Consider the following 14,416-nt stretch of genomic DNA (forward strand, 5'->3'; position numbering starts at 1 on the left):
TTTTACAAGTATTCTTTGAAGCTCAAGTCAGTACGTTTTCAGCATGCTTCTGGAAAAACAGATGAATGCATTTGATTTGTTGGTAAGATCTGTTGCATGTGCACTTGGTAGCTGAATTGCTTTTCACTGATTTTCCGTGTGTAGTTTGATTGTCTTCATGGGGTGGCATCATCCAGTCACTTGAAACCTTCTGGTAGCTTGTTCTTGTACCTGCAGTCCTAAAATTGTCTTTATAATCCAGACTGTAGGAGGTCTTTTTAGCCCTGTGGAAGTAGAGAAATAAATGCTATTTGGCTTTGTGAAATTTTTGGAATTATCACATGAGCCGATTAGCAGACTGTATTTGTGTCATCATTTCCCATAATTATGAATAAACAAGATTATTTAGGAAACTTTCCCTGAAACCCATTGGAACAGCTCTGGCAGAAACCGTGTTCACATCACATGTTGGTTTTGCCTCACAAAATCTTTAGGGCAGCTAAATGCATTATGTGCTAGGTTTGAACTTCCTTGTGGTCTATTGGCAGTCATGTCATCATTTCAGAATGAACTCTTTATATAGATATTTTTAGACTGATAAATCTTTTACTTGGAGAATATTTTTCCAATTATGTGCACTTGATCATTTAGAAGACATGAAATTTTTCTATGTGGAGAAAGGGTCCGATTTTCCTGTGATGTATCTGAATTTTCCCCTACTCTGACTCCGCTGAGTTCAGTCAAAGCACTCCTGCTCTACATTGGCCTGACTTGCATGTTCTTTCTGCAACTGCAAACAAACAAAACCCCAACCTGAACACGCGTGCGCACACACCGATTTTCTGGTTAGCCAAGAAGTTACGACTTCCTGAATGCAGAGGTCTGTAAAAAGGTGGAGCTTTAAAGATATCCCAAAACGTGCTCTAACAGTGTATCATTTAGAGAACCTTATTTGTTAGAGAACACCTTTGTCAGCTAATCGGTAGAATTCAGCTCTTGCTGTAGTTCTTCTGTAAGTGGAGGCCTGATTGATACTGCTTTCTATAAATAAGGAATATATCCATTTAAGTTAATGGAGCTAATTGCTGAACAACCTAATGTATCAGGCCAGCTGAATTATGTTACAGTCATGAAGTCTTCCAAGATTTAATTCTGCAAAGCACTTACCAAACTTGAATACTCAAGTTTGGTAGATAAAATAGATTGAAAGACAGAAGCCAAAATCTGCAAACTTTGTTGTTCTTTTTAACTCTTGGCAAAGGACTTTCTAAAAGTAAGTTTATCAAGATGTATTTCTTGCTCTTTTTTTTTTCCAAATAAATTGTTTAATTGATTGTTGCCACTTAGCGAAAGGACATATATGTCCTTGATAAATGTCATGGACTAATAATTCCTTTCTTAAAACCTCTCAGCCAAGATACCTGAAGACTATAGACCAGGTTTGCCAAGCTGTTATAGAAATGAATAAAAGTATGATGTAAAGCAGGAGTACAGAACTAGCCAGTTTCTCCAAATAGTGCAATTGTGGGACTCGCTTGGAGAGGAAGCACAATATATCTGTTGGTCAGTGTTAATGACAGTGGTCTGAAGGAGCTGGGGCGGGGGGAGGGGACTCAGCTGACAATATCATCTTATGGAGCAGCCTAGGGATAGCTGAGTAAAAGGAGAATCCTATGGTGGCTGGCTTTTGCTTCTGGAGAATTGTTTTACACATCAGTAAAACTTCAGGCAAAAGACACTTGCTTTGCTTCCTTAAAGTTCTTCGTTGAGTGACTTGTAAATATAACCAGACAAGGCATATAAAATTGTTATGTATTTCGTATGTCTTTCTATTTTGTGAAGAAGTGTGGACAGAGCAGTTAATTGGATCAAAGCTGATAATCTTGATTAATTATTTCAAACACATTCTTTAGCCGTATAATTTTCTTGTCACTGCACACTTCTGTGTGCCTTGAATTGGAAGAAAATCATTCCTGGTAGAGCCCTGTGGGTCAAAATGTCACATGTGCCAAGGGCTGCCTCTAAAAATTACAAGAGAAATGCCCCAAAATTATGAATTTAGAGGCACAACAGGCTGGTGTAGATCAGCAGTGGATTCAGATAATTGAATTTCAGGCAAGCCATTCCAGCCCAAGGGTCAAATTATGAATAAATGTAAGACAAAACACACCAGCTGGTGAACCATGCCTAATGTAACTGAATTAATTGTTCAGTGGATCTCAAGACCAGTTAAATAGCTTATCCATATTTCTCATTGCTTCTTACTAAATGACACATTCAAAGCTCTTCCCTTCCTCCCCCCCCTCTAACCCTTTAACCTCTGAGTCATTTGGTGGTGGTGGGTGGTGTCTGCTCTGACAGTGTGTTGAGTATGTTGCTGGAATAAACAGGCTACTTCAGAATTTTTTTAGCCAAATAAGAGCCTGCAGTGAATGGCTGACTTTAAAACATATGGGCCTAAAAAGACATAATTTTAATTCATTACAGTTATTACTTGCATAGTGCTATCTACTTCTGGGTGGTTTTACAGGCAGCATATATCTCTAGAATAGTTTCCTGTTTAAGAAGTTACACAGAAAAATGAAGAAAGCAGAACTGGATGTTAAAATGATCGTTGTATAGTCTGGCTTTGTTTCAATGATTTTACGATTTTGTTGGTTATAAAATTAGTGGCTTGCTTGCTTCAGACTTCTCTCACTTTAGTAGGCTGCTGGACAGCTGTTAATCTTAGAAGGCTGAGAAAACAGTTTTTGTAGGTGGCCCAGTCTGCAGTTTTTTAATGTGGTTTTCTGAGAGGGGGTTGGGGAGGGTTGTTTGTTGTTGTTTTTTACAGAGTAGTTTATGTATTTGTACAGGAAATAGGAAAATCACATTTTTATAAATCTGAGAAATAGATGCATAAATGTGGCTCTTAAGAACCAGTAGACTTTCAGTCACCAGGAACATACCAGTTTGAACATACCAGTATGGCTCAGGAAAATGCTGGTGTTTTGGCCCTTGCTGAGCCTAGCAGAATTATGCAACCAGTGCCAACAAAAATGATGAAAAAATGCAAGGAAGCTATGAAAAATATTCATGTTTCCAAATTATTTCTCCAGTGATTTCTAATGCATAATTATCTCAGAAAGATTGTGGGTAAGAAATTTGAAAAACCTCAGCAAGTGTACCTCTATTTTTTATTTTACTCTTACCTTATGCCAGCTGCAACTCTGAAGGTTGTAAGGTTGTAGGGCAAATTATTTCATGAAAGGTAATTTCTGTACTGTAGAAGTTCATGGATTCCTCTGAACAGAATGTGAGGCTTAGATTTTCACATTTGCCTTGTGATGTTAGATGTCTGATTTCTCACACAAATAAAAACTGTGACTCATCTGAAGCAGCTATATTGGGCCAAATAAGAGAAAAAATAGGACTAAAATTAATAGAATTGCATTCAGATGCAGGTCAGCGTCAGAACATCCTGAATTTCCAATACAGCTTCTTCCGAAACTTGCAGTACACATTACGAAACAGATGAAGTTTGGTGTGGTTTGTTGCTCTGCAATCCCTGTGGTGAGTACATATGGTAGAGCTGACTTCATTCGGGAAAAGTACAGACCATTAGCCACTGGATCAAAGCACTGGGGAGCTTAGTGGCTGTTAGTGGCACAACTCAGAGTAATAGCACCCCGAGGGAAATGGAGTAATGGAAATAGTCTCACAGCTGGAGGTTGATCAATAATACTTGGAAAAGCTGCCTGTAAGAGCTTTGATCAGACACTTGTATGAGGGTGGTATTGTCTCCTGTAGCAAAGAGGGAAGGAAACGGAGTGAAAACAGCACCCGGTTCCCTAGGCTTTGGTGGCTAAATATCATTGCTAGTTAGAACTATCACTAATGCAGCTCCTGCAGTTGTTTGCCTGGAATTTGAAATACTTCATTTTGTGTGCTGCTTTCAAAGTATTGAACTATCTAGAGAGGTATGTTTGTCGTTGAGGGAATCCTGTACCTTAATCCCTTTTCATATTACAGGCTAGAAGGAACACAGAATGTCAAATAGCATCTGTTTTTATTTGAAAATATGTGTTTAGATTCAAATATATATTTTTATCTATATTTATATAGAAAATGAAATGTGTGCCTTCAGTTAAAATGCAATCCAGTGTGTAAACAGCATTTCACTTTATCCTTTTTTAAACCTGTAATGAGCTGTATTAGCTGAAGTCTAAAATAGTTACCACTGTTCTTCTGAAAAACTGTAAACCTGGGTTCGGGGGAGGGTTTTTATCATTTATTTTTGTTTGTTTTTAAAGCATTGTATCTTTGTCCAAAAGGTCAGTGGAACAATGTTGGCGTGAGACTTACAGCTCTGAAAGACGTTGCGAATTCTGCCTGTACTTGCTGTTTCTTGGGCTGTAATCTAATGGTTACTTCAGGATTGCTCCGGAGACTACAATATCTGTATACAACTTTCCTGGTCATTCAGACAAATATTTCTGGGTCTAGTATGAATAAAGTACTAAAGCAGTAACCAGACATAACAGTTTTGTATGACAATTTTTCAGTTAAATTGCAGGTTATTAAATAAAGCAAGCCAATTCCTGATCTTACTTAGTGCACATTTGAGGTAATTCAGGATCCAATGTCAACAAAAAAAACGTTTTAGATAGTACAAAGAAGTGAAGTAATCAAATTATCTTTGAGGAAATATATTTTATTTATTCTGAAGTATTTTAGGCATGATACAGAGCTAGTAGAACGATTTACTGTTTACTGGTTTGAGTCAGATGCGTATGAGGCATTTTTCTAGTACAATCCTGGCTCCTGGTTGCAATGGACTGCAGGAATCTCTCCTTTCTCACTGATTGCGTGATTATTCTTCTGTTCTCTGCCCTGTCTCCTTCCCTCAAGAGTTGTAGCCTGCCTTCTCTGTTGCAAGAATTCACTCCTTTAGCCTAGGTGAGTCAGCTCAGTTTTGTTACAGAAGTGATCCCTCTGCAAGAATACTGAGACTGGATGACAGTTACAGTGCCAGTAAGTGGCACTCAAGCATATGTAGCAGAGCTTATAGGTTATTACGAGGAAACCCAAATTTGTTTTGCTGTGCTCTGCAAATAATTCCTTTCACCTCTCTTAATACCAGCTTTTTACACCATTCATTTGGCAAAGAGATTGTATCTGCATCATCACTACCAAAGGTTAGTAGTTGGTTTTCCAGGCACTGCCAGTCATGCAGCTCACGTTCCAGGCAGCTACCAGGCCAACTCTTATGTCCTGGAGCCTCCCGGAGCAGCTGCTTGTAGCTGTTTAATGACTGATATACTGAAGCTATCCTCGAGCTAGGAGATACAGGACTGATGCATGATTCACGCAATTCAAACATGCTTTCTCTGATACATGAAATTTAGGTAATCCATGCTATAAATCTAACTACAAAAAGTTTGGTCAACAGAGTTATCTGAGCATAATTTATGGATATCTCTGGAGCTTTAAAGACTCAGTCCTTAAACACAGATTGAACTTTACATGTATGAGAATCCCCCTTGTCTCTGTGGACTGTGGACTCGCACAAAATGATCCTATTTTCTTGACACAAGGTGTGTAAAAGAGGGTATGTATTTAGCAGCAGCAATATAAGACAGTTGGCTGAGATGGACTTCCCACATTTTATGTCCTTTTGAGGACTCTAAGCATGAGTCTTACTGGCCTAATGGCAAAGCTGTTTCTGAATTGGTCACGTTTATACGAACTCTATCAGTGCTGTAGGTTTCTAATAGTGCTTAGAGGCATTTGTGAAGGCTTGTGATTCACAGGGAAAAAAAATATCATTTGCCAGAAAAAATACAACCCAGAAGGGAGGCAATTTTGAATTCTTTATCATGATTTATAATGGCTTAAGCCTCTAGAGAAATTCTGGTAGCTCCAACAAGAGGTTGAATGGAGAGCGTTCAAGAGCAATGAAAAGGAAAACCCTTACTTTTTGCTGCTGTTGCTGAGTTTCTGATCAGATGTTCAAACAAAGCATTGCACACTGAGAATCACCGAGCAGACTGGTGAAGGCCATGAGCTGATCCATTTAGTTAGATTTGTCCTGGATTGCAACTAGATGATCTCAAAAAGCTGTGATAAGTGTCTCTATGCACCTACTGCAATAACCACATGTTTTAATATGATAAGCAACAATTAGCATTCAGCACATAGTACAATTTCCAAATAAAGGTAGGCAGGTAAGGTGCATCAACTTTTGTTTACTGTCCAAATGAAATAGTCAAGCGGGTTGATATGAGTTGCAGCAGTCTAGCCTTTTAAGTAATATTTAACTTTAGCCTGGTTCTGCGTGGGGACATTGGTCCAGCTGTCTTGAGTCTGCTCATGAGATCAGAACCTTACCATCATTTTATGTATGCCATTTGCATAGGGAAGGTTTATACTGTAAATTAGTTTATACTTTTATGAAATACACATCAAGAAAATTAACAACAGTGCCTTTTAAAAGCTCAGGGAACATAAAAATATAAATTCACTGAGAAGATTATCATTTTTTCCACTTCTAAATCCTGTGTGTCTACTGATATTAGTGTAAGATATGCTTTTTCTCATTACTTTCTGCTAAAGTGTAAGATATGTTTTTTCTCAATACTTTCTGCTAAATCCTGTTTTTTTCTTGAGAAGTGAAATTTATTGAGTTTACTGAAAAAATGGAGTATGCTCTCTTCTTTCTCTTTTTAAACCACACCTTTGACATCAGTAATATTGCAGTATGTTTTGCCATCAGTTTATATGAAATTTGTTGTTCATCCTAAATGAAATTAAGAAAGCACAAATGTATTCTGGAGAGCTATGTCTCCCCCTACCATAGAAAGACAGTAGAATTTTGGCACTTTGTTTCCACTTTGAGATGCTATCGTTAACTTCATCCCAGATTGGTTTACAAAGAGAAATTCACTGATAGGAGAACATTTGGGATATTGAAGTATGTAGATATGCTTAAAGTGAGCATTAGTTATAACAGGACATTTCTCTGGACATTTTGGTCCAAAGGAGCACACCTTTATTACTACCTGAGTTTATAAGGATGCCGACCTGGCACCTAAGTAGACTCCTCCCAGGCACGTGTTGGAGTCTAGGAGAGTTCGGTTTGGGAATAGGCTCTTCTTCAGCTTATAACTGGGTCATGCAAACATCCATGTTCCACTTTGTGACAAATGAGTACCAGACTAATGAGGGTGGTTGCTCACAATGCCCCAAAGCATGCCCCGCCAAAAAAGTTTGCTATATATCTCGCTGGGATTTGCAGTATGTTGAGGATGGGTGGCACGTAGCTTGTGTGCACAGATCAACTCTCTAGCCAATATGGAGCAATCTGAATACTTCCAGAAGGCATAAGGTTCACGACGCATTCAGTGATGACTTCCCCTCTTTAAGTATGGTAAAGACGCATTTGAACGTAGAGCCTAAACATGCACAATCCTGGAATTTTACCCAACAGAGTACAGGTGTGAAGCCCCAAACATGTTTGGTTTTGAGAATGCGCTACAGTATCCACAAAAGACTGTGGCAGTAACTATTTAGTCAACAGTCCATGTGAGAAGGTTGCTGACACAGACAGGCAGTTACAGTGTGAGAACAGCTGCTGTTCCTCAAATAATGCAAGACTTGGTTAGGGAGGGTTTTTTTACATGTATCCCCTCCTGGTAAGTTCGTAACGCAGATAAGGCATTGTGAAGACCACTGATACAGCAGGTGCTCCTTTACAGTGTGCCTAGGCAGTTTGGTAGTAAACTGCTAATCTTGCAAGAGAAAAGTAATCTCATTTTTTTATAAAGATTTTTTTCAAAATCAGATTGCCATTTCAGTAAATTTTACTACAATCTCAGGATGTTTAGTTTCTATCTTAAATCCGCTGGGTCTCTGTGATTATGCAAGAATGATTTTTTGGAAGATACCAGCCTTCACTGTTGCATGGAAGAACACCAGAGTGTGGGTTTTAAAGGCTCAAGTATTAAATATGAATAAAAAAACCCCATATGTGGTTTATGAAATTGATGCTGGTTCATGACTTGAACAGTTTAAAGTGATGACACTGCAAGAAACTGCGTTTTTTTTATTCTGGTTTGATGCATTTAAAGAACCATAAATATTAATTACAAATTACTGTTACTATTTACAGAATACTTGTTTTTCATAAGCTCCCTTTAATATGATTCTTGATTCTGATGGATATGTTTTCAGTCACTGATATTTTCTTCTTGTTCTCTTTTTCAGTTATACCAACAGAGTTGTTTCCAATGGACTGAAGGCACAAATTAATAATCCAGAATTGAAAGTCAGAGGACTAGACCCACTCATCAGTAACTTAATTGATAAACTTCAGCACTTTAATCAAGTAAGTAAGTTTTAGAGTTAAAAACATTTTATCACTAGATCTGATAACAGAGCTAAAGATAGAAATATTAGGTGGTATTGCTTTTCATATTACATTTCCCAGGAATTGTAGCCCTGAAATAGCCATGTAGGAGGCTTGGTACTAAAGAGTACTGAAGACACTTCTGTGCAACCTGGATTATGAATTCTACTGAGGCAAAATTATTTCCCTGGAAGTTGCTCTAATTCACAGTTGTTGTTTCGTAGCTGTTGATTGACTGTCCTACAGTCCAGAGTCCCAGTAATGTGGAGGAGTTCTCAAGCCCTACAATTCACATCAAGCTTGGGACTTGAGTCAGTCAGTGTGAGAGCCTTTTGGAGTCCTATGACGTTTTTGTGTTGGAGGAATACACTCGTAGTTTGTGCAGCTTCCTGTTTTTCAGTGACATAAACAGATCAAAAAATTGAATGGGTTTTTAAGTGTGTGATAACTGAATCTTACACAGTGTTGAAGTCAGGACAAAGTGTTCCAGGATGAATTAACTGTGCACCTTTGAAAACCTTTCCTCGACAGACCTTGTTCTCAAGCCCTCTTGTCCAAAAAGGAAAGATAACCTACTAATAAGTCTGTTAAAAGCATGATTAATCTATGTCTGCCTCTGTTGTCTATGTGTGCTCCATTAGATGTGCTTGCAGTCCAAGTTGATCTGCAGTCTTTCAAAGCTAAATGCATGATTCTGTAATATTACAGCTTCAGCACACCTCTTTGTGAATTCTCAGGGTAATGCCATTAACGGAGATTGATTTTCATTTAAAGCAGATATGTTTTCTTGTCGACTTGAAAGAATGCTTACAACAGTGTGGTCAGTCAGATGTGTTTGCACATGAGCCCACTCGTAATCCTTCACCTTTAAAGACTGATGGAACATGGGGATAGAAATAGTCTCTAGGAAACAGCTATAAGATCAAAGCCCACCTATGCAGGTGGAGTATGCAGGAAGAAAAGCAATCTGCACTGGTAAATTGACATGGAGGATTTGCTTAGTCAGGATATGGGAGGTTATAAAGAATGTAGCTGTGACTCAGAGTCATGGTTTCATCTCTTATTTGCTCCTGCAAAAGTATAACCCCACTCCACCTCTCATCAGCAACAGGTGGTTAATCCATGATCTAAGTATTAATTAGCATTTTTTGGTAAATATATCTTGGCTCTAATGTTCTGTGGGCTTCAGTTTAGTGATTCTTTGTATCATACTGCTTGATTTAACTTGCCATGGGGGATTACAATAAACAGTCTTGTGCAGTACTTAATATTAGAGTGAAATAAACATCATGTGGTCAGATTGATGAAAAGGATAATTCATTATTTATCGTCCTTTGCGTGTTATCAAGTAGAGTGTTAATTTACTTTATAAATATTAGATACATCCATCTGTGTAATAGTCTTCTATAAACACTGGCAAAAGGAAATAGAAATAGATTAAATTAAAAGTAGCTGTGTTGCACATACTATTTCATTGTGTCCTGTAGAAAGATAAAAATCTGAAGGGTCTTATTATAATGAGCTGTTTACCTACTTTCTTAAGTTATGTACATTTAAAAAACAGCTTCAAAGACCACTTTCCAGTCAGTAGAATAAAATCTAATTCCTTCATAGCTCTTTGTATAAGTCAGAAATGTTGCTTTCTGTTACTTCTAATTCTGCTTTAGGAGAATATCATCCTTAAGTAAACGTAACTCCCATCAGATTGAGGTGCTTAGTAATAATGGATTCTAAGGGTGAAGGATTAAACAGAATACTGATTATTGCCCTAAGATGGTTTGTTCTTAAGTACTTGGAATAATGTAAATCGCTTTGATCATAATTTTAGTAAGATTTCTTTAGAGATCAAAGCATCAAAGAAGTTGCTAAATATCTAAGGCTTTTGCGTACAACATCAAACATGTAGCTGTTTTCTGCTTCTTGAACTTTCATTTCAGTTGTGATGTTAATATACAAATAAAAACTGACACTGAAAAGCCGATTAAATCAGGATTTTAAAGTGTCATCAATAGTGTGTATAGACTGTATAGAGGAAGAGTTATACAGAATCCCATTACTCATTTTATGGGCAGATTGATTTTTTTTTATCAAGTTATTCTTTTTTCTTTTTTTTGTAGGCAATATGTAAGGGGGAATTTAAGCAATGATAAAATAATGTGTTATCTTTGTATCTCCTTAAATATTTGAAATTTGCAACACCATTTTTTGTAGTAGCATAACGTTTTATATACAAAAGCAATCCTAGAGAGACAAGAAGCTTGAAGAACAAAGAGAGAACAAAGGAATGCACAGAATATGCATCATAGGTGATTGAATGCATGTAGGCCCCAGTAATCCTCTATCACTTAAGTAATACTGCTTAACTACATAAAAGAAAGTATCTTCGTGGATAGGAGATGTGTGTTAGTATTTTTAAAAGAAATAACATTTCTCTCTTAACAAAGCAAACCATAGCCACATGCATCTACCCAAAAAGAGCATGGACCTGTTTGGCTTTCTCTCTCCTGATTGTTTTGCAAAGGTGCACCTTTTTGAAAATCAGAATAATCGGCCCCTAGATTGGTTTGCTGAGGTTGTGGAGGCCTGTCAACTACAGGAATGTGTAAACCATCTGGATTCATTTTTCTGAAAGATGTGCCTCAGCTCAGCAGTTCCTAAGCTTTTGCAGAGCAAGTCTAGTTGCCGCTGTCTTTCATAGCTCCTCTTCAACCTCCTATCTCCTACTGTTAGACCCTGGCTCTTGCTCCTCACTCTGAGACTACTGCCACAGCCTTCCTCTCCCATGCTGGGAGTCCCATGCTGAGGACCCAGGGACCAGTGTGGTCAGCGCAGTGTGGGAGGCTCAGTAGGGGCTTAGATGACACAGGGGCCTGAGATAACATTGGAGCAGAAGGCTGTGAGCAAGAGTGGCTTGTCCCCAACCATGCAGAAGTAGCAGCAAACTATTTACCTGGGTACTTCTGCTGTGTAGTTCTGCATCTGTCCTTATTGGAGAAGGAAAACCAGCAGCAGCAGAATGGACTCAGGGATGTTGCGTGGGCCTGGGGCAGGGTCTTGGTACAGTGTCATGCTGGAACCAGAGCATCTCAGAAGGAAGGTGGGAGGCAAGTCTATCCCAGCCCCACTACTTTCTTCTCCAGTGAGACAAAGCTGGGAGGGAGAGAGGGAGTTGTCTTCTGAGCAGACTCGCACCAGACTTGCCATGAAAGCTCATCCCGTCTGCGAGGAGACTCTCACCGGTTGGGAACCATTGCTCCCAGGCCAGTCACACCTGTCAGATTTGAGGTAGCTGCTCAGCAAAGTCCTATAGCCTGTGTTATGCAGCTGTATTATCCGTGAAGATGTACTTAGATGTTCGCTGTGGTCTCTTTTGGTTTAAAATCTACTCGTTTAAATCCGAAACAGCGTCTTTGGTCTACAGTAGCCATTCCTTTGTTTAGCTCCTTATTATGATTTTATCCACAAATGTAAAGAGATTAACATCTTCCTCAGTCCAAAATCCTTCCTATTTGCTTTGGTAGCTATTACCTGAACAAAACTCTTGTCAATGTATTATTTTTCTAGTTGGTATATCACAACTCTAGCATATTACAAATAATCTGTACATTACTCTTCTTCCATTTCTGACTTTCATTTATGCCAAAATGCCAGTTCACTGGAGATTATAGCAGTTTTTCATGTTTTCTTCTAGGAGTTAAATCCTCATCACACAGTATTTTTTAAAAGCAAAATGAATATGCAAATACCAGACTCTTTCATAACCACTTTGTAAAGCCACAGGAAGGTGTAATTTAGTGAATATTATTCAACAATTACTGTTATTTGCATCCCTTGCAAATAAGGTATTTGAAGCATTTATTGTAGCTGCGGATTCACATAGCAATACAATTATTGAGTTACAATTTATAGTAGTTTATACCTTTAGTAATGCAAAAACGATAGATCAAATGAAGTTCCAGGTAGATTTTGAAGAACTAGCAGTTAGAAATAACATCTTTTCCTCTCCCTTTTTTTGTAAATAGAGCAGATGTGAACGGCAACTGATAATAAACATAAAATCCCACATTGCCCCTTTCTTGAGGTACTACTTCTTGCCATATAATCGCACTTAGATAAATATGTTTTAATGTTTGTCTTCGGCATGATACTTTTCACAGTTAAAACACAAGATTCTGAGACCAAAGCTAAAAATCCTAAAGGATCGATCACATTGAAAAGCGATGGGAATGTTAGAGAAAAGTGACAAAGCTTTAACTATAACTTCACTAGCAGCTTTACATGGACATTCTCAAAGGATTATAGTATGATAAGTATTATACAAGTTTTAACTTATTTGTCTTTTGTCAGCCTAAATCTAATCTTGACAGAGTTTGAGAATACAGAGTGCTTTGCTGTTGTCGATTAGAGATGAATGCTTAGGGCATGGTTCTAATTCAAGAAGACAGTACAATATCCTTGTGCTTAAAATGAGAGTGATGCCAAAGCAAATCTTGCTGAATCTGGACCTATATATTTTTTTTCCACACTAAAGTTTTGTGATCTCCCAGCTAAACAAAGAAATGCATTCAACTAAAATTTCTTTAAGAATTGTGAATAAATGATGCCTTTGTAGCAAAGTTCCAGGCAACAGCACCAAGATATTTATTATCAATCATATGAACCAGCCAAAATTTAATCTTGAATGTGAATTAAATTGAGTTAGACAATAGAGAATAATACAATAAATCATTTACCTACTACTTAATTTAAATGTATATATATTTTTTCAGACATTTGTAAAATTTATTACGTTAGAGACTTTTTATAGGAGATTTAAGTGGAGACAAGCTGGTTTGATTTTCATCCAAGGTTGTAGCTGACTTGGACTGAGACTTGAAATATTCTGTTCTTCATTTCATCCAGTGAAAACATAGGAAAAAAGATAATCATCTTAGACTGTTGTTATATTACCCCTACTTGGGACTTAAACAGCCTATGTAGGCTTAGAAATACTACTGCTTGTGACCCCCCCCCTTCCTCCAACATGCAGAGACTTGTGTCTCTTCAAAATAGAGCACGTTTTTTAGAACTGGCTTTCCAGAACAGGTCCTCTTTTTCTATCCAGAGAATCTGGAGACTTTGGATATTTGTTCAGGATTTCAGGTGTTCCATATCCCTCTTGGAACTGCAAAGCAAGACATCTGGAAATCCCAGATATAGTCAGTCACTGTCTCTCTGTTGGCTAACCGTACAGAATATGTGTAGTTTAGGGCATTGAATTTACTGCAGATACACAGATTTATATAAAAACACACACTTGACAGATTGGGTAGATCCTATACACACAATGCACGGTGTGTCTATGGCGCACTAATAATCTGTGCACACTCAGTGTATCTGGCTTTCAGGATTCATTGCATGCAGTGTCTGCTCTACAGGTACTTCTGTGATGGAAATCCCATACAGAAATACAGGAGATCTAAAGCTTTATTCTCTGCAACGTGATGTTGCCAAGAGCATGCTGTCATAGTCTGTAAGGATCCCACCCAAATGAAAAGCCCCAAGACTGATTTTATCTTATGCAAATAGTGTAAGACCCTCATTACTGCTAAACTGGTGTACATGGTCCTCAGCAAAAGAGTGACTCTTGATGGTTAGGCAGAGGATTTGAATGGTCTGGATTGTACCTCAGCTTGTCTGCAGCTCAGCAATGATCAGGAGGTTTTCATCTAGGCAACAGCCCTCTCACGCCTTCATCTCCAAGTGGAAAGAGTAGCACAAGTGATACATAAATCTGAATTAATACCGTAGTCATTGGTTCATTAATAAATAGCAGCAAGCAGTGCATGTACTTTGGGAAAATAAAGATAGAATTAAAGAAATTGAAAGTATTTTAAGGTCTTATAATGCCAGGAAAGAGCAAATACACTGGTTTGGTTGTTTTTTTTTTTTTGATCTCCTACTATGCTGGATAATAATTATTCACCCCTATTTTCAGATAAACTGTCATCTCAAATTACTTCATCATTTATACAGAGTTGTTTTCTCACCCTATCTTTTTTGATGTTCATT

At 37.9% G+C, this 14,416-nt stretch overlaps 1 protein-coding gene across 2 annotated transcripts in view; it reads left to right on the forward strand.

Annotated features, from left to right (window-relative positions):
* LOC112988855 (glypican-5-like) overlaps positions 1-14,416 on the forward strand; it is a 403,392-nt gene that overhangs the window by 232,447 nt on the left and 156,529 nt on the right. For both annotated transcript variants that reach the window (XM_064516960.1, XM_064516961.1), the window contains one exon: positions 8,224-8,344. In XM_064516960.1, coding sequence (XP_064373030.1) covers positions 8,224-8,344 — 121 coding nt within the window. The remainder of the gene's footprint in view (positions 1-8,223; positions 8,345-14,416) is intronic.

The sequence above is a fragment of the Dromaius novaehollandiae genome, chromosome 9, assembly GCF_036370855.1.
Source record: "Dromaius novaehollandiae isolate bDroNov1 chromosome 9, bDroNov1.hap1, whole genome shotgun sequence".
Classification (NCBI taxonomy): Eukaryota; Metazoa; Chordata; class Aves; order Casuariiformes; family Dromaiidae; genus Dromaius; species Dromaius novaehollandiae.